Source organism: Vulpes lagopus, chromosome 2 (genome assembly GCF_018345385.1).
Source record: "Vulpes lagopus strain Blue_001 chromosome 2, ASM1834538v1, whole genome shotgun sequence".
NCBI lineage: Eukaryota > Metazoa > Chordata > Mammalia > Carnivora > Canidae > Vulpes > Vulpes lagopus.
In genome coordinates this window covers 123763312-123783797 of record NC_054825.1, presented here as the reverse complement: position 1 = coordinate 123783797, position 20486 = coordinate 123763312, and the positions used below count along the sequence as shown (strand labels likewise).

The following is a 20486-nucleotide window of genomic DNA, read 5'->3' as shown; positions in this document are numbered from 1 at the left end:
CTCACTATTATTTTAATCTGCTATATTGGCTCTCAGGTTTCAGCCTTTCCAACCTATTGTGGTTTTCATTGCTTTTCCATGTATATACTTATTTTAAAAAAAGATTTATTTATTTACTTTTAGAGAGAGAGAGAACACAAATGGAGCAGTGGCAGAGGGAGAGGAAGAGAGAGAGAATCTCAAGCAAACTCTCCCCGCAACACACACACTGAGTGTGGACCCCAATGCAGGACTTGATCTCACAACCCTAAGATCATGACCTTAGCCAAAACCAAGAGTTGGATGCTTGACCACTGCACCACCCAGGCATCCCTCCATGTTTATTCTTTTTAAGACTCACCAACATTTACTATAATTTCTAGCATATTCCTGCTTTTAAGCTTGACTTCCTGAATAACACTTAAATTCCCTCTTCATAAGAAGAACCCTATATTTTTATAGGTGAGAGGGAGTACACCTTAATTTTTCTTAGTGTGGCCATCATTTTCCTTACTACCTGATGCCCATGTTTTGCCCTCTTTATATTGATATTTTGGCAACGGCTTAAGAGAATTTGTATGACCTTGCAGTATCACTTCCTGTCAACGTCAGATTTCTCTGTGGCATATGCAATGTAAACTGGTAGGATCCAACCCTAGTAAAATTCTAAGTTTGTTTTTTCATGCCTATTTATTTCCACACTGCTATTCTACTATCATTCTCATCTATTTTTAGGCATATTCTTCATATAGTGGGAATAACTTTGCTCTGCAGGGGATAGAGGCAGTCTTTTTATGGAAGACAAGGCATGAAAATGTCTCTTACAGCCATAGGTCACTTCAAGTTTTAATGTCTATGGTAAACTACCTAGAGATTCATTTGGAAAATTGAACTTATCACCTAATGGTCTCTGAATGCCTTATCAAGCACCAAGTCTAGTGACAGCATTGCTAGTAAGATTATTTCACACTTACCTGTTTCCTTTGTGGGAATGCATCTTGGTAGTTTACACAATCCTAAAGCAAAGAAAGAGTAATCACACCTGTGTAAGAGGAGCAAAGACACATCTTCACTGGCAACCCCAACCTGACATGGCTCTACATACACTATCATACAATATCAATCAAATTTGTACATGTGATTTCTTAGCTCTTCTACATCTAGCTCAGATTATCTCAGGAGCGCTACCCTTAAGCTCAGCAATATAAAAATGGTAAACTTAATGGTAAAGTGGGAAACTCAACAAGTAAGGGATTCAGATTATAGAATTACTCATTCTAATATGCCCTGTCTAGCTAATCTTATATATGCTTGTACATTTGCTATTAAACATACCAAATGAGGGCAGCCCCAATGGTGCAGCAGTTTAGCGCTGCCTGCAGCCCAGGGTGTGACCCTGGGGATCCGGGATCGAGTCCCCCTTCAGGCTCCCTGCGTGGTGGCTGCTTCTCTTATGCCTGAGTCTCTGCCTCTTTCTCTCTGTGTCTCTCATAAAAAAATAAAATCTTAAATAAAAAAATAAAAAATCTTAAAAAAAAACATACCAAATGAAAACATAACTCATGCAAAAGCTTTGGTTGACTAAGCCTTCTACTACATTCACAATAATTTGTCATTTTACAGTAAAACTAATTCAACATATAATATTTCATATATTCATATAGTTCATATTTCAACATAAAAAAATCAACACTTTATATATTTCATATATTCAACATATAATAATTCAACATAGAATTCAACATTCACTAAGGCTCTATCTACTAAGTGGCAAAAACTGTATTTCTGGTTGTGTGTAATGTGAGGATGGGTATAAATATAGTTAAGAGATACCTCTAGAAATTCATGATAAATTTTAAAATAGACATAATATTAATGGGTAGAAAATGATATCCCAATAACAGACTGTGTTAATAATCACACAAGGGCTATTATGGAGATACATGCAAACTGCTTTAGAGAAGAGAGGGGAGAATTAATTCTCACGTAGGTGTAGGAATCAAAAAAGACTTTGGGGCAGCCTGGGTGGCTGAGCAGTTTAGTACCTCTTTCAGCCCAGGGCCTGATCTTGGAGACCTGGGATCGAGTCCCACATCCAGTTCCCTGCATGGAGCCTGCTTCTCCCTCTGCCTGTGTCTCTGCCTCTCTCTCTCTCTCTCTGTCTCTCATGAATAAATAAATAAAGTTAAAAAAAAAAGACTTTGAAGAAGATGATGGATATGAGCTGAATCTTTAGGATTGGCTGAACTTTGAGAGGTGTGGGGGTAAGGGGGGAAGTGAGTGGCCTGGTAGGGCAGGGGAAGGAAGTGGGGGAATGGAGGGAATGGGTACATCTTGAGTAAAGAGAAAAACAGCCTCTAAACAACATAAATTTTTAACTTTTTATTGGAAATGGAAGAAAATCAATTGTTTTGACTGTTCCAATGTGATCATAGCATTGTTCGTATAGATTGTCAAATAAGGGATGAGCTCATAAAAGGATATTAATGTGTCGTTTTTATTGAGCAAAGTAGCATTACAGAAAAGGTGATTTCAAAGGCACACGGCTCTTTCATTACAGCCTTCAGGGGCAATGTTTGATCACTGAAAACAGGCTGCTTTGTTCCAGCTTTCTCTGATGTTTGGCATTATCCCGAATACATATGCTCTGACTTGGAAAGAATCGGTCTATAAAGATTTAATAGATTCGAGATTTGCATATTCAAAATACATGTCATGGTTAAAATGAAATGAAAATGATATTAAAATCTACATCTGTATTATACATAAACATGGTGTTCAGGCATATCTCAGCAAATTTTTAAAAGGCAATTACATATGTTATATTTGCTTATTCTGAGATCATGAAAGTTGGCTATTTTAAAAATTAACCATTTTATATTTTCTCTGAGGACAAAATATATTGTAGGAGACATTATGTTGGTGATAGAGAAGGACAGAAACCCTTCAAGTTTCAGGGATTTGAGATTTGCTGTATGTTCTTGTCACCTTTCATGGACATAACTTCCTAGTGTTTGAGTCAGTGACCACTTTGTTCATTAAAAATGAATTAACAGCATTGGGGCGCCTGGGTGGCTCAGTGGTTGAGCATCTGCCTTCGGCTCAAGACGTGATCCCAGGGTCCCGGGATCGAGTCCCACATGGGCTCCCTGCAGGGAGCCTGCTTCTCCCTCTGCCTGTGTCTCTGCTTCTCTCTGTGTCTCTCATGAATAAATAAATAAAACCTTTAAAAAAATGAATTAACAGCATTCTTGGTTTAGAAAAAAATAGAAAGTCACAAATAATTAAGGATAACTGTAAAAGATTAGTATTTGCATGAGGTTCTTTTCCTTATATGGCTGAAAGAAGTGACTTCTTCTTCTTCTTCTTCTTCTTTTTTTTTTCAAAAGGAGGAATTCTTGGAAGGAGACCTAAGAGTCAAAAGCTTTTCATGTGGTGACTAAAACTCACAGAATTATCTCTTTATAGAATCCTCTGACTTCTACTCCTGTAAACTGACATGTAATCTCACATACATTCATCTTTTAATTTTGAATTCCAATGGAACCTTTGAGGGAAAGGCAGGAATCCAAGACAGTCAGTTTGATGTATGTTGCTCTCATTGCGTTGAAATTAAGCCTGATGGGCTTCAGCTAATAATATTCTACTTCATGTGACAAAGAAATAGCTTACCATGTCACTTCCCTACTTAAAATCTTACCTTTTCCCCATCCCTACTTATAACATCTTCTGCCTCAGTGACACTAAATGCTTTTATATGGCATGTCCTTCCCTTTCTGGGTAGTTTTGCAACAGTCTCAGGACAAAGACATTTTCAGTTATACATTTGTGGCCCAGATCACTGCTTTCCAAATGTTACTGTATTTATGTGTCGTCTGGAGATTTTGTTAAAAATGTGGATTCTCATTCAGCAGATCTGGGGTCTGGCCAAGATTCTAACAAGCTCCCAGGTGAAACAGTAGACCACACTTTGGATAGCAAGCACCCATACGTCCTCTCGTTAAATTGGTATTAGTTCCTGGACCACTATGACTGAAAATTAAGATTCTGACTTTGAGGTTGCATCAGACTTTGACCTTTTTATTTATTGGCAATTTCGTAAAGACGCAGTATGATCTGGACTTCCTTTCCTTTTCTAGTCTCCTTTTTTATCCCATTCCTACTTTACATTTGAGGTATAACAAACGACTTGAAATCTCCAGGATGTATCAGGCTCTTTCACATCTTGGTACCTTTTCAAATACTATTTCCTCTGCCTGTCTCAACATCTTGTGTTGCTTCCTTTAAAACTAAGCTCAGCTAGGGGTACCTGGGTGGTGCAGTCGGTTAAGCATCTGACTCTTGGTTTCAGCTCAGGTTGTGATCTGAGGGTCATGGGATCGCCCATGCACCCAACCCACAGCGGGCTCCACGCTGGGTACAGAGTCTGCTTGAGATTTTCTCTCCCTCTCCTTCTGCACCCCCCTCCACCTCACATGCTCTCTTTCTCAAATAAATAAATAAATCTTAAAAAAAAAAAACTCAGCTCAGCTGTAGTCTCCTCCAGTAATCCTTCCCTAGTCTCTTTACCCTGTAATTAAATACTTCCCATAGTCTCCTACAATGCCCTGTATTTCCTAGGTTATAACTTTTTTATGATCTATTGTAGTGTATGTGTACTTATCTGCTTGCTTCAAGACAGGGCTCCTTGGGAGGAAGAGATTATGCACTTTATCTCTGTTACCTACTGCCAGTAACAATGCCTGACACATAGTAGGTTTCCATTAAAGTTTGCTGACTGGATGAGGAAGGACAGTTGATGTGTTGTAGTTATGCAATAGCATAATGCAGTATTTTCTTTCATGAAGTTTGAATTGTGGGTAATAAAAACTAGAGTCATAAAAAGTTAAATACAGGATGAAATAATACTGAAGATATAAAACGTTAGTACGTGATTGATTGCCAAATGAGGATCATAGAAAATAACTCTTCTAAGCTCATTGGAAGAAAATGGCACTACAGATTTACTGCTATGTCTTTAATATCCCGGTTGTTCCACAAAAGGTTTGAGATAGCTAACAGCACTACGTATGGGAGCTCATGAAAGACATAAACACATATAGAGTTGAGGGAATAGTATTAGAAAAGAAGGGAGCTATGGAAGTACATACCCAGAACTGGAGGAGCGGATATACTAGCATATTTACAAAAATAGTCCTCATTAAATAGTGGGCAGTAAGGATGGTGTGCTGGACTTCCATTCCCACTCTCCACCTTAGAGGCTGACTTCTGTGGTGGCATCCGCAGCTCCCTCGTCCTCTGGCTTCTGGCTGAATTTGGCCAAAGGAAGATACCCTGGCAGAGGATCAAGCGGAGGGAGAGGGGTGAGGTCAGGATACTTATTTTCTTGTGCTACCTAGAACTGGCTGTGCCTCTGTGTAAATTGCCCCTTTGTTAAAATCCCCTTAAATTATTCTAATTTGAGTGTGGCCCCTGCTCCCTGTTGACACTCTGATATAATCATGGAGTTGTTTAATGCTAGATTGGATGCCAGGCTTAATAACTTTTATGGTATAACCATTAATGCTACAAAAATCTTTTATGTATCAGGTAAGAGTCTATGAGGAAGGGGTTCAATAGAGAAGAATTCGGAAAGCAAACTTACCTGAAATCTCATATTTCTATTGTTCACATCTTACTGTGGTAAAGAAGATATACATCATATTTGAGGTAGGGAGAAATGGATATGTTTAAATCTCCACGGTTTTGTAATTATTTTTTTACATCAGCCTTTCATTTACTGTTCAGTTGTAAAGTAATAATATCTTAGAAGTGTAGTTTTGGGGTTGTTCCGTTTTTACTTGGGGGTAGAGCATCCAGAGTTTTGGCCTCTCTTCTTTACTGTTGCTCATTTTCTGGTTATTTCACTGCTCACTCTTCTTCCATCAGGAGATACATAGGAAAATAAATGGATGAAGCTTAGCTTTCGTGTCTACGATAAGAGGTTTATTAGGAAAGAGACTGAAATTCTGAACTAAAATTAAGCTTTTCAGTTTATCTGGGCTGGTCTGCCCCCTATTGCCATAAAGATACCAAGAGATATTTCCAACTTTTCAAAAATCAAGAGATAAAATGGACAGAAAGTCTTATATTTATGATGATGAAGAGAAACAGGTTTAATAAATAGATGTGATGCTCTTAATATAAGGCCCTGGTGTATGGACTCTGATTTTGGATCTTGGATTGTATTACAACCTTGTTTGCAAGACGTACTTAGATTATTGTTGACTCATATGGGCCTAATTCTGTGACCCAGCAAAAATAGATCATAAATCCCAGCCACGGAAGACATGTTTGTAGTGCGACCTTGGAATGATGAGCTAAAGGTGCTGAAGAAACCATAAATCTAATTTACAATAATAACAAAAATAAGGTTGTTTATACTTTGCCCAGTGGATGGAGTGAAAATCTAATATTTTTCTTCGTACATGCTGTACCTTTTGCCAAGTTTGATTAAATTTCTGTTTAGTAGGTAGCTAGGAGAGGAACTGAATAAAAACACTTTATATGAGGCTTCAGGCTCCTACTTTGTTCTTTCTTATTAACTTCTCTTTTAAAACGCTGTTTTAACTCTTCCTTTTTTTTAAGGTTCCATTTATGAAATGTTTGGAAATGAATGCTGTTTGTCAACAGGAGAAGTGATTAAAATTACTGGTCTCAAAATTAAGAAGATCATAGCTGAAATTTGTGAGCACACTGAGGGTTGTGAGTCTCTACAACCATTTGAGCTGCCTATGAATTTTCCAGGTACAGTATATTGCAACCATTTCACATTTGTAAAACTATTGTTAATATACATCTATACAATTGAAAATAATAAAAAAAGTGGTAGCTTTTTTTTCACTCTAGGGTAATGGGTGAAAAAAATTAGAATTCTTTATATATATTTTTTACATCTACAGTATTATATGAGTTTCAGATGTGCAATATAGTGATTTAACAGTTCCATACATTACTCAGTGCTCCTCTTGACAGGTGTCCTCTTAATCCCCTTCACCTATTTCATCCAACCCCCCCACCTCTACCTCCCCCTTATTCTTTATAGTTAAGAGTCTGTTTTTTGCTTTTTCTCTTATTTCTTTGTTTCACTTGTTTTATTTTTTAAATTCCACATATGAGTGAAATCATATAGTACTTGCCTTTCTTTGACTTATTTCACTTAGCATAATACTTTCTATATCCATCCATGCTGTTGCAAATGGTAAAATTTCATCCTTTTATGACTGAATAATATTCAAATACAAATTTACATATATATAAATATATATATAAATTTATATATATATATATATATATATATATCCCAGTATATGTACACTACATCTTATTTATCCATTTATCAATCAATGGACACTGGGGCTGATTCCATAGTTCCATAGTTTGGCTATTGTAAATAATACTTCAGTAAACATAAGGGGTGCATGCATTTCTTGGAATTGGTATTTTTGTATTCTTTGGATAAATAACCAGTAGTGGAATTCCTGGATCACATGGAAGTTCTATTTTTAATTTTTTGAGGGAACTCCATACTGTTTTCCACAGTGGCTGCATTAATTCGCATTCCCACCAATATTGCAGGAGAGTTCGTTTTTCTCCACATTAGTGATTTTAACGACCAATAGAAGACAAATATTTTCTCTCCTTTTAATAAATATCCCTTACTTAGAACTTACTGGCAAATACTGTTAGCAAATACTTAATGAGTTCTAACTGTATGCTTTACTTGTTATGCTAGTGAAAATGGAGAAATCAAAGATGTTTTCCAAAATTATGTAGGACTAATAGCTCTTAAAAATATGTAAGCTCTTTGTTTCTATTGCAAATATTTTAGCTCCCTGGGTAATTGCTAAACTTCACAGTCTAATCTTATTGACATGTCTGGTTGTTCTTCTTTGTCTAGTTAATTCTACTCACCCTTCCAAAATTAGCTCAAATATCATAGCTTAATATCTTCTGGAATACTTTTGCTGATGCCCTAACCTATTCTAGATATCTCTCTTTTATGTTTCCATAATAACTTGGTCACCAATAGCATGTACCTTATTGGGTAGTCATTGATGATTCTCTTATTTGTCTTATTCTCTAGACCAGGGGTTGGCAAATGTTTTTTTTAAAGACACAGATAGTAAATATTTTAGACTTTGTCACCAGATGATTGCTGTCACAGCCGTTTCACTCTGATGCTATGACGTGAAGGATGCTATAGATGGTACATAAACCGATGAACATGGCTGTGGTTCAATAAACATGTATCTACAAAAATAGGTGGCCAGCAGAATTTGGCCTGTGAACTATAGTTTGGTGACTTCTCCTTAAGATTAAATTTTTTGACATGTGAAGTATAACATATATGACTTTGTATATCTAGTACGAAGCACTTATTCAGTAGTCATTTATTTGAATGGATGGTTGAGTGAATAAATGGTTAGTGGAGGAGAAAAGTCTAGCAAACACTTACAGTATGATGTGATTCATGGTGTGACTGAAATATGCATAGGTTCCTGAAGAAGAAGCAGGGTGAGGAGGAGGAGCAGGAGGAGGAGGAGAAACATGCATGGGTTCCATGAGAGTCTTGATAAGGAATATCTAACTCTAGTTGGTCATGTTTCAGAACATGGCTTGGGAGTCATTATTTATTTTTGAATTCCAACTCTGCCACTTGTTACTTGCATAACCTTGCCAAGTGTCCTACTCTCCTCTCATGTAAAATGGGAATAATAATACTTTCTATCTTCTAGTGTTTCAGGGAGGATTGAATATTGAAATATATTTAAAGTGCTCAGAATGGTACTTGTCTTATAGAAAAGGCTATAAAAAGTGTCAGGTTTTGTTACCTTTATTATCATTGGTGGATTCAAGGTTTTCAAAGCTTTTGAAAGGATGTTATACTCGAGCTCAGGTTTGGAGAATGAAAATAAATTAGAGAACATTCTTCCAGATTCTCCAGTATCTTCTTCCTTTCAACTGGAATCTTACCCATTGTTCAGTTCTGTTTAACTCCTTCCTTACCTGCCATCCTTTACAGAAATAGTTCTCAAACTTGACTGTATACTGGAATCACCTAAGGAGATTTAAAGTATCCTGATGCTCAGACCACTTGCCTACGATATTCTGATTTATTTATTCTGGAATGAAGTCTGGTTACCAAAGTTTCTCAAGGATACTAGAGTGATATTAATGAGCAGTCAAGGTTGCAAACCATTGCTTTATGAGAAGCTTTCCCTAAGTATTCCAGTTGGATGTAACAATTCCTTTTTTGAATAACTACAGTCTTTCACGTCATAATGATTGCATTTATCACATTTTGAATATAATTGAAGTTATTTGTATGCTTGTCTTTTGAAGACCAACTGCTTAACAGATTACAACGTTGCTGACAACAAAATCTGAATCTCATTTACTGGAATAATCGCCACAGTGTTTAGGAGAAGATGTATATAATAAATAATTAGCAAGTTAAAATAATTAGAATCTTATTAGTAGAAGTATAATTAGTAGAAGGAGTATCTCTTGTGAGAGTAGTGAAAACACTTAGCTTTTTTGGGGGAATATATATTATATTATATATTTATTATAGGGAGTTAGATCACATGATTATGGAGATTGGCAAATCCAAAATCTGCAGAGCCAAATTTCCCTCTGAAACATTTAGCTTTTGTCTAACAGTTTAATTTAGGGAGTTGCTATTTAGAATAAGTTTTGAGTTTTCAGTTGACATGATAAGCTTGTATCAACTGAGCACAATTAGAAAAATTTATTTACAAAACTAGTTTTAATGTAAGAATCAGGGATTACATGTAATGGAGTGGAGGAATAAAATGATGGTGATGATTACAATATACTTTCTTTCAAAGAAGACTCAGCACCAGGGAGAAAGAGAAATTAAGGCCAGTAACTTTTTTTTTATATTGATTTCAACAGAAACATCTCTTTATTTATACTCTAAAGCTGTCACTTTAAACTCTCAGAAATTAAAATCAAAAAGTACTTTAATATATATTTTAAACATCCTTTCTTATTTGGGAATTTCCCAAATTTTCCCTTGTTATTGACTTCTAGTTACATTCTCTTGTAGTCAGAAGACATAATTTGTATGGCTTCAATCCTCTGAAATTTTTTGAGACTTGTTTTATGGCTTAGTGCATGGCCTATCCTGGAGAATGTTCTGTGTGCACTTGAGAAGAATGGGTATTCCGCTGTTGTTTGGTGGAGTGCCCTACAGATGTTTGTGGGTTTATAGTGTTGATCAAGTCTTCTAGTTCCTTGAGAATCTTTTGTCTAGGTGTATCCCTTATTGAAAGTAATTTCCAACTATTACTGTCAACTTTTGTTTCATGTATTCTGGAGCTATGATGTTAGGTGTATATGTGCTCATAATTGTAATCTCTTCTTGATGAAGCGACCCTTTTATTGTTACTTAGTATTCCTTGTCTCTAGTAAAATTTTTGTTTTAAAATTGTACTGCTTTTACTCCTTTGTCAAGGATCATTTGATTGTACTTACATGGGTCTATTTCTGGGTTCTGTATTCTGTTCTGTTGATGTGCTTGTTTATTCTTTCCTCAATACCACACTATCTTGATTAGTGTAGCTTTATATTAAATTTTGATGCTGAGTAGTTCAGTTCTCTGATTTTGTTCTTCTTCAACATTGTGTTGGCTATTCTGGGCCTTTTTCTGTCTTCATATAAAATACAGCTTCAATTTCAATATCCACAAAATTACTTGCTGTGATTTTGATTGCCTTTGCATTGAATCTGTAGATTCAATTAGGAGAAACTGACATCTTAATAATATTAAGTCTTCCTTTTTATGAACATGTAACATCCATCTGTTCTTTGGTTTCTTTCATCGGAATTTCGTAAGCTTCCTCACATAGACCTTGTACATATTTTGTTAGATTTATTTTGGGGCACTAATGTAGATAGTATTCTGTTTTTAATTTTAAAACCACTTGTTCATTGTTTGTATATGGGAAAGTGATTGACTTTTGCATATCAACCTTTTATCCTACAATTTTGCTATACTCAGTTATTAACTTGAGGAGGTTTTTTTTGTCAATTCTTTCAGATCTTATACATATACAACCATAGTATTCGTGAACATAGTGGGAAACTAGTTTCTTGACACTAAGTATGATGTTATCTGTAGGGTTTTTAAAAAATATTTTCTTTATTGTGCTGAAGCAGTTTTGCTCATTCCTAATTTACTGAAAGATTTGTTGTTAATGTTGTTTTTATCTTGAATGAATATTGGGTTTTGTCACTTTTTATCTGCATCTACTGATATAATCATATATTCTCCTTAGCCTAATACTGTGATGGATTACATTGTCTCTCAGATGCTAAACCATCCTTGCATAATGGGGTAAATATCACTTGGTTGTGGTGTATAATTCTTTTTATACATTGTTGGGTTGGCTTCATTAATATTTTGTTGAAGATATTGCATATACCTTTATGAGAAATATTGGTATGTAGTTTTTTCTTGTAATCTCTTTGTCTGGTTTTGGTATCAGAGTAATGCTGGCTTATAGAATGAGTTAGGAAGTACTCCCTTTGCTTCTATCTTCTGGAAAATATTGTGAAGAATTGGTATGACTTCTTTCTTAAGTGTTTGGTAGAATTCACAGTTGAACCCACCCGGGCCTAGCACTTTCTGATTAGGAAGATTATTAATTATTGATTCAATTTCACTGGTAGATTTAGGCCAGATTGCTCTTTCTTCTTGTGTGAGTTTTGGTGCATTGTGTCTTTCAAGGAACTGGTCCATATTGTGTAGGTTATCAAATTTGAGGCATGGAGTTGTTCATAATATTCTTTTGTTATCCTCTTAATGTCCATGGGGTGGATAATGCAGCCTTCTCTTTCATTTCTGATTTTAGTAATTTATGTCTTGTCTTTCTTTTCCTACTTAGCCTGGCTAGAGGCTTATCTATTTTATTGATATTTCCAAAGAAAAATCTTGGGTTTTCAATGGTTTTTTTTCCTATTGATTTCTTCTTTTCCATCTTAATTGATTTTTCCTGTAATTTTTATTATATCTTTCTTCTGCTTACTTGGATTTAATTTGTTTTTCTTTGTTTTTCTTTTTTTTAACCCTTTATTTTTTTATTATTTTTTAATAATAAATTTATTTTTTATTGGTGTTCAATTTACCAACATACAGAATAACACCCAGTGCTCATCCCATCAAGTGCCCCCCTCAGTGCCCGTCACCCATTCACCCGCACCCCCCGCCCTCCTCCCCTTCCATCACCCCTAGTTCGTTTCCCAGAGTTAGGAGTCTTTATGTTCTGTCTCCCTTTCTGATTTGTTTTTCTTTTTTTCTAGTTTTCTAAGGTGGAAGCTTAGAGACTGATTTTAGATCTTTTCTCTTTTTAAATATATACATTTAATTCAGTCTCCCTCTAAGCACTACATTCACTCCCTCTGACAGCTGGTAAGTTGTATTTTCATTTTTATTTGGTTAAAAGTGTTTTAAAATTTCTGTTGAGATTTTTTTCTTTGACCCCAAGTGTTGTTTAATCTCCACATACTTGGAGGCTTTCCCAGTTATCTTTCTGCTATTGATTCTAGTTTAATTCCACTCTGGTCTGAGAGCAGATATTGTATGATTCTATTTCTAAAAATTTGTCAAAGTCTGTTTTGTTGCCCTGCATGTGGTGAATGTTTCATGTGAGATGGAAAAGAATGTGTACTTTGCTGTTGGATAAGTGTCGATAGATGTCAATTATATCTACTGATTGATGGTGCTGTTAAGTTCAACTATGTCCTTACTGTTCTCCACCTGTTGGATTTATCCATTGCTAATATAGAGTTGCCAACTATGATATTAGATTCCTTTATTTTGGCATGCAGTTTTTCCAGTTTCTGCTTCACATATTTTGACACTCTTTGGGTAGGCCTATACACATTAAGGATTACTATGTCTTCCTGGAGTAGTGGCCTTTTATCAAGATGTAATGCCCCTTTTTATTACTAATAACATTCCTTGTTCTGAAGTCTGCCCTGTCTGAAATTAATATAGGTACTTCGGCTTTCTTGGTATTAGAGTTACCATGGTATATCGTAATCCATCTTTTTACTTTAATCTATATGTGTCCTTATATTTATTTATTTATTTTCAGATTTGTTTACTTATTTGAGAGAGAGAGAGCAAGCAGAGGGGGAGGGGCATAAGGAGAGGGAGAGAGAATCTCAAGCAGGTTCCATTTTCTGTTTATTGCCTTTGTTCTTTGTTCCTATTTTTGTCTTCTATACATTTTCTGCCTTTTGTGGGTTTATATTTTTTATTTTATGTTTTTAAAGCTTTTATTTATTTTTTCATGAGAGACACAAAGAGAGAGGCAGAGACACAGGCAGAGGGAGAAGCAGGCTCCCTGTAGGGGGCACATTGAGGGACTCGGGCACATTGAGGGACTCGATCCCAGGACCCTGGGATCACGACCCAAGCCAAAGCAGCCACTGAACCACTGAGCCACCCAGGTGTCCCATCTTCAATTGTCTTTTTTTGTCTTTTAGTGTGCCTGGTAATTTTTTCTTAATAGCCAGAAGTGATGTACTGTGTAGGAAGACAGTGTGGTTAATAGGACTTTAGTAATCTAACAGTAAGTTGTGGTAGGAAAGGAAACATTCTGATTAGGTATCAGTATTTTTATAGATCTGTGTGCCTGAACTGTGAACTTCACAAGAACTTTTCAGTCTTGTTTCCCACCCCTTAGTTGGGAAAAGGTGGCTAAGGTAGGTTGAGTATTTACCTTCTCATATGTGGAAGACTAGAGCAAGCCAGACCTGCATGTTTCCATTTCCTTAAATGGAAAGACTAGAGTGGGCTTTAGTTGTACATTTCCTCTGAGTGGAAGGCTAGAGTAGGTGTTAATTGTATATTTTCCTTTCCTCAAGTCAGTTAGTCCTAATAAAACACCAATGATGTCTCTTAAAGGCAGGACTTATTAAGAAGAATAGAATGTTCTGACCTATTTTGAAATGCTTGGGTTTTTTTCCCCTCCCCATGCCAGAAACATAAGATTTTTCTCTGATATTTACTGTGAGAGCCTTGTCAAGTCTTAAGTGTAAAACTTACAAAATTATGGGAGCTCCCTTATGATTAGGACCCTGGAGTTTTTACTCTTGGAGTTGTCCATTCTGAGCTTCTAGCAATTCAGCAATTATAGTTCAGATTTCTCTAGTCTGGTATTGGTCCTTGTAGAGGTTTCTTTGGTAAATTGTGGTTCTCTGTACTTGCCTATCTGTCTCTCCAATTTTGGAGGTATCAGTTTATCTTCTGACCTCATTTCTTTAATGGATTTATGAATAGTTGTTGATTTTTCAGTTTGTTTGGCTTTTTACTTTTTGTCAAGACAGAATAACAACTTATAAACATTTTATGTACCAGACTAGAAACCAGAAGTCCAATGCTTTTTTCTTTTTCAAATATAATTTTAGCTATTTTTTTTAGTAGTTGCCTGGGATTATAATTAGTATCTTAATTTATAACAACCTAGTTGGAATTAACTAATTTAATTTCAAGAGTATGTAAAATTTGGCTCATTTATAGTTGTACTCCCTACTCTATTTTTCTAGTTGTTATTATCATAAAAATTACATGTTTGTACATTATGTGTGCATCAACATTGGATTTATGATTATTCTTTATGCAATCATCTTTTAAGTTAGGAAAAAATATTTGAAAATAGAAAAGTATATGTAAGCTTTCTTTTATATTTACCTTTATAGTGCTTTTTGCTGTTACTTTTTATTTCTTGACACAGGATAAAGTTACTGTCTTATGTCCTTCAGCTTGAAGGATTCCCTTTAAGATTTATTGTGTGGCAGGTTTGATAATAATACATTCTCTCAGTTTTCATTCTCTGGAAATATTTTAATTTCCCCATTATTTTGTTATTTATTTACTTATCAGAATGTAGTTAACTCACAATACTACATTAGTTTCAGGTGTACAATGTAGTGACTCCACAATTTCACATATTATGCTGTGCTTGCAACAACTATAGCTACCAATATTATTGACTACATTCTTTATACTGTGCCCTTTATTTCTGTGGCTTATTCATTCCGTAACTGGAAGCCTGCATTTCCCACTCTCCTTCACTCATTTTACCCATCCTTCTCTACTCCTCCCCTCTGGCAACCATTAGTTTGTTTTCTATATTTACAAGTCTCATTCTGCTCTTTGTTTGTTTGTTTTTTAGATTCCACATATGAGCAATATCATATGGTATGTGTTTTTCTCAATCTGATTTATTTCACTTAGCAAAATACCCTCTAGGTCCATACATGTTGTTGCAAATGGCACAATCCCATATGGCTGCATAATATATGCATAATATGGCTGCATAATATATATATCAGATATATATGAACATATATATTTCCATCCCACATCTTTCTTATCCATTCATCTGTTGATGAACTCTTAGTTTACTTCCATATGTTGGGTATTTTAAATAATGTTTCAATAAACATAGGGATGCACATATCTTTTTAGATTAGTGTTTTCATTTTCTTTGGGTAAATAGTGGAATTATTGGATCATGTGGTATTTCCATTCTTAATTTTTAAAGAAACTTTCATTTTTAAAGGATAAATTTTCTGGATAGAGAACTGGTTCATAATTCTTTTATTTCAACACTTTAAACATGTCATCCCTGTGAGTTCTGGCTTTCATAGTTTCAGAGTAGAAAGTAGCTTTTAATCTTATTGAGAAATGCTTGTACTTAATGAGTCTCTTCTCTCTTGCTATTTTCAAAGTTCCCTATTTTGTCTTTGGTTTTCAATAGTTTGATCAGAATGGCATGATTCTCCAAGTTTATCCAGTTGGAATGTGCTGAGCTTTTTGAATGTATAAGTTAATGTTTTTCATCAGATTTTGGAAGTTTTGGTCATTATCTCTTTTTCTTTTTTTTAAGATAAAAAAAAAAGACTATTTGAGAGAATGAGAACACAAGAGGAGGGAGGGGTAGAGGGAGAAGCTTAGCAGGGAGTCTGATGCAGGCCTCAATCCCAGAACCCTGGGATCCTGACCTGAGCTGAAGGCAAATGCTTAACCAACTGAGTCACACTGGTGGCTTAGTTATTATTTCTTTAAATATTCTTTCTATGCTTTTCTCTCTCTTCTCCTTCTAGAACACCCATTATTCACATATTGATATGCTTGATGGTGTCACATATATCTTTGGGACTGTTCATTTCTCTTTATACTTTCTTATTTCTATTTCTCAGATCGGATAATCTCGACTGACCTATCTTTAAATTTGATTTATATTCTCTATTTAGTAAGACTTCATTTTCATACTTCCTTTTAGTTCTTTAGACAAAGTCTTCTTTGGTTCCTTGAACACATTTAAAATAGCATATTTAAATTATTTTCTCGAGGCACCTGGGTGGCTCAGTGGTTGAGCATCTGCCTTTGGCTCCCTGTGATCCCAGTATCCCGGGATTGAGTCCTGGAGGGGGGTTTTCTGTAGGGAGCCTGCTACTCCTTCTGCCTGTGTCTCTGCCTGTCTCTCTGTGTCTCCCATGAATAAATGAATGAAATCTTAAAAATAAATACATAAATTCCTGTCTCCAGGAAATCTAATGTCTGTTAGAACATTCCTCAGGAACAGTTTTTATTGACTGCTCCCCCCTGCACCCCACGGTGGATGGGTCCAACTTCCTTGTTCCTTTGCCTGTTTCATAATCTGTTGTTCAAAGCTTGATATTTTAAACAAGATAATGTGGTAAATCTAGAAATTTGATTTTCTCTCCTCCTCAGGATTTGTTGTTATTGCTGGTTATTGGGTAACTTTTCTGAACTGTATCTGTAAAATCTGTATTCTTTGTCATGTGGGGCCTTTGAAATCTCTGCTCAGGTGGGTTGGTGGGCAAGTAATGCCTGGACAAAGATTTCCTTAAACAACTGGAACCAGAAAATCTCCCAGTCTTTGTCGAGGGGCTCAGTGTTCATTTGGGGGCTGCCTTCAACACTCAATCAGGCAGGTAAAAACTGTTGTTCGTTCATGTGGAGCCTCAAACTCAGCCAGAATTGAGAACATTTTCAGTTCTTTCCTGAGCATACACACAATCTGAAGCATGTGCACAGTCCTACGCATGTGTATGGTCTTCTAGATCCAGGAATATATTAGAACTTTTCAAAATTCTTATGGATATCTCATTTCTCAGCTTTTCCTTTTAAACTGTTTAGGTTAACCTATTTTCCCCCCAACTGTTACACATAACTGCAGGCAGCCTCAGAAATTAAATAATTATCTCTTCCTGTTTTTGACAAATATTCCCTAGGAAAAGTCTTTTCCTACTGAGTGAGCTCAAAATGAGATAAAATAAAGACAATGTTGCAAGTAGAATCTTCCAGGGAGTCATCAGAAATGTCAAAAAAATAACAGTTCCCTGAGAATGAACTTTCAAGGAATTCCATTCCACCTCCTTTCTGCTCCCTCTTGTGACGGCAGCAGTGTTGGTTTTGCCATGACTGCAAGCTATTAGTTTTCAGTACGAAGTTGAATGGGGTGGGAGGAGTGAGATACCACAAGTTAAAATGTCAAAAAGTTTGCTGATCTTACCAAGACTCAGTCATTTTCTTGGTCAATAAAGCCCCCCCAGATTACTGCAATCCTTTGGCTAATTTCCAGAGTTCTGAAAAAATTAATTCTGACCATTTATTTTTAACCAGTTTCTCCACTGCTCTTATAAAAGAGGAGATGATTTTCAGAGGTCCTTATTCAACCTTATTTGCTAACAACACCTACCCTACTATATTAAAGGGTATTAACAGAGATCCTTAATTTCTCATTGTAATTTAAAAGTTTTGAGAAAGATGGTCAAAACCTTGATAAGGGTTCCCATAATAATTTTTGTAAATAACAATATTCTACTGGAAAAAAATACCTAGGCTTTGATCAGTAAACATAACTTCATAGATGCAGCTCTAGCAAGTGGAAGCTCAAGTAACCGTCAAGAAAGGAAAGCTTTGTAGAGATTTGGTGAGGATACTTTTAGGGGACAAATTGGAAGTTGATTTTTACCAAAAAAGAGGAACTAAACTTGCAATATATGTCACTGGTTGCATTTTATGTTAATGATATATTTCCATATATCTCTGTTTTGTCACTTCAGAGACTGTTGAGTATATTTTTAAAAAATAAAAAGCAATTATTTAAGTTCTTTATGGACATAGACATACTACTTTAGAAGTACAATTTGCTCTTTTAGAAGATAGCCCTTTTGACTAAGCCTTTTTCTGAGCCAGAAAATGTGCCATTTTTGCCAAGTACAACAAAAATGTATTCTGATTTTTGGTAGTGGATTACATTATAGATTGGTAACTTGTGTAATGTTTGAGTTGCAGTGAAGTTCCAGCTTTCTGGATTACTTCCTGGAAAGACCATTATGAAGCATGAATACTAAATGCCTTCTGTTTAGACATAAGAAATTTCCTGGAAAGAAGTGTTACAAAGAAAAAATACATTTTTCTGATAATCAGAGTCCCCTCAACCCACCCCCCCCCCCAAACAGCAAATTTACATAAGTGTCTCTAAACCGTGTCCAGGAAAGGTTGTGGTTACATCTGTAAAACCACTGTTAAAATTACATAGACAGACTGAAATTTTAGGCATGAATTTTAATTCTGTGAACTTTATTACTAAATAGGAATAGGAATAATATTGCTGCAAGGAGGAGGCGTGTAAGAAATGTGATAGTAAAGCTTACAGATGGAACATTCTCTACTACTCTACATACACTCAAATTAGAACCCGGATAACTTGCTGAACGCTGTTCTAAGTACTTTTACATATAAAAGTGTTCTAAAAACTTTTATGTACATGTATATATTATTCATAGGTGTGTATGTGTATATATGTGTATATATAATGAATTGAATTCACATTTACATATGAGAAAATGAGGAACTTTGCCCAAGGCCAAACAGTGGGTAAGTGGTTTCATTGAATTCATGCTAGCATTATCTAATATAATATAAAATATAATGTGAAGCCACATTCATGTTCCTTCATTTAAGTTCATTTACAAGGCTGTTCTAAGAGGCTCAGTTCTTGGGCACATGCCCATTTCATAAAGTCCCTCCTGAGTGGACATCCTGAGAGTGAGAGAACGCTCAGGATGGAAATTCCAGTCTTCTATAACCTAATCTCAGAAATGACATAGACCATCACCTCCGCTGTATTCTTTTGATCGCCCAGACAAATGCTGGCATGCTCTAGGAGGGGACTGCACAAGAGTGTGACTGACAGGAGGCAGGAATTCTTGGTGGCTATCTTGGAGGCTACCTGACACAGACATTTAAATAAATAAATGAATCTATAAAAAGCAAAACAAGACAACACAGAGAGAGTGAGAGAGATGTGAAATTAATTTTAATAACACATTTTATTATAAATATATATCTCAAATATTATCCTTCTAATGTGTAATCGTGAAAAAAATTGAGATATTTTGCATTCTTCTCATACCAAGTCTTTAAAATCCAGATGTGCTTTCCACTCCTAGATCCATCTCGATTGGGGCTATGCTAAATTCAAGTAGCCACATCTCAAATGCTCAGTCCAGCACCTCCAGCAGTGGTGTCGTGTGGGAGAGCACCAATACAGATGGGAACAGTACGGCTGCAGAGCCTGTGCTCCGAAGCACTTCATGCTTAATCATAGAAAAGGAGTGAAATGGTCTTTTTGTCAACCAACATCAGTGTTAGGATGAAGATCCACAGATTTCTTGGATATGTGGCATCCTTCCTAATTTTCCTGGTATATGCAGTAACCATTGTAATATTAAAATGATCTAAGTCGATCCTTCTCCTAAAATAACATGAAATAGAAATTTATAGATGACTGATAGTAAATATAAAATTTCCTTCGTATGTTTAATGGATTTCAGTCATGGTTTAAAGATAAGCTTCAGGCGGTGCTTCCTACTTAGAAGAATCTCTATCATATCAGATAAATGGATAAATGGATTTTACCTGTCCAGGCTGCATTCCTAAGCAGCCACGAAGCTGCCACATTGAGTTCCCACACCTCCAGAAACGCGGTCAGGGACGAGTACAGCAGGTTGATTCCCATGGCCCAGATGATGCTGTCTGCATCATCTTCGTGTCTTACTGTCCCCTAAGCCCCATGTCTCACGGGGCGATGATAGAGTAGGGCAGGTGGGTGCTAAATGCACAGCAGAGAAATGCTACATGTGGGAAGTCCCAAATGTGTGAGGGGCTGCTGGCCAACCTGCCCATCTTGCCTTCTAGAAAACATCATTTTTATTATCCTGGAATGTAAGAAACTCTCCTTTAGGGAGAAGGAAGAAGACTTTGCTATCCTCGAATGTCTCTCAGGAGACAGATATTCCCTACCATTTTTATACTGGTCAGGAAACCAAACAATCTTCTGAAGATGTTGACATGCTATGGAGAATTAGCTCCCAAAGGATCTCTGTCTTTT

The 20486-nt window shown here is 35.9% G+C and overlaps 1 protein-coding gene across 1 annotated transcript in view; it reads left to right on the top strand.

Moving 5' to 3' along the window:
- Positions 1-20486, top strand: part of THEMIS (thymocyte selection associated) — a 188717-nt gene that overhangs the window by 38440 nt on the left and 129791 nt on the right. Inside the window, exon 2 of the mRNA XM_041744869.1 lies at positions 6607-6765. Within this exon, the coding sequence (XP_041600803.1) occupies positions 6607-6765 (159 nt within the window). The remainder of the gene's footprint in view (positions 1-6606; positions 6766-20486) is intronic.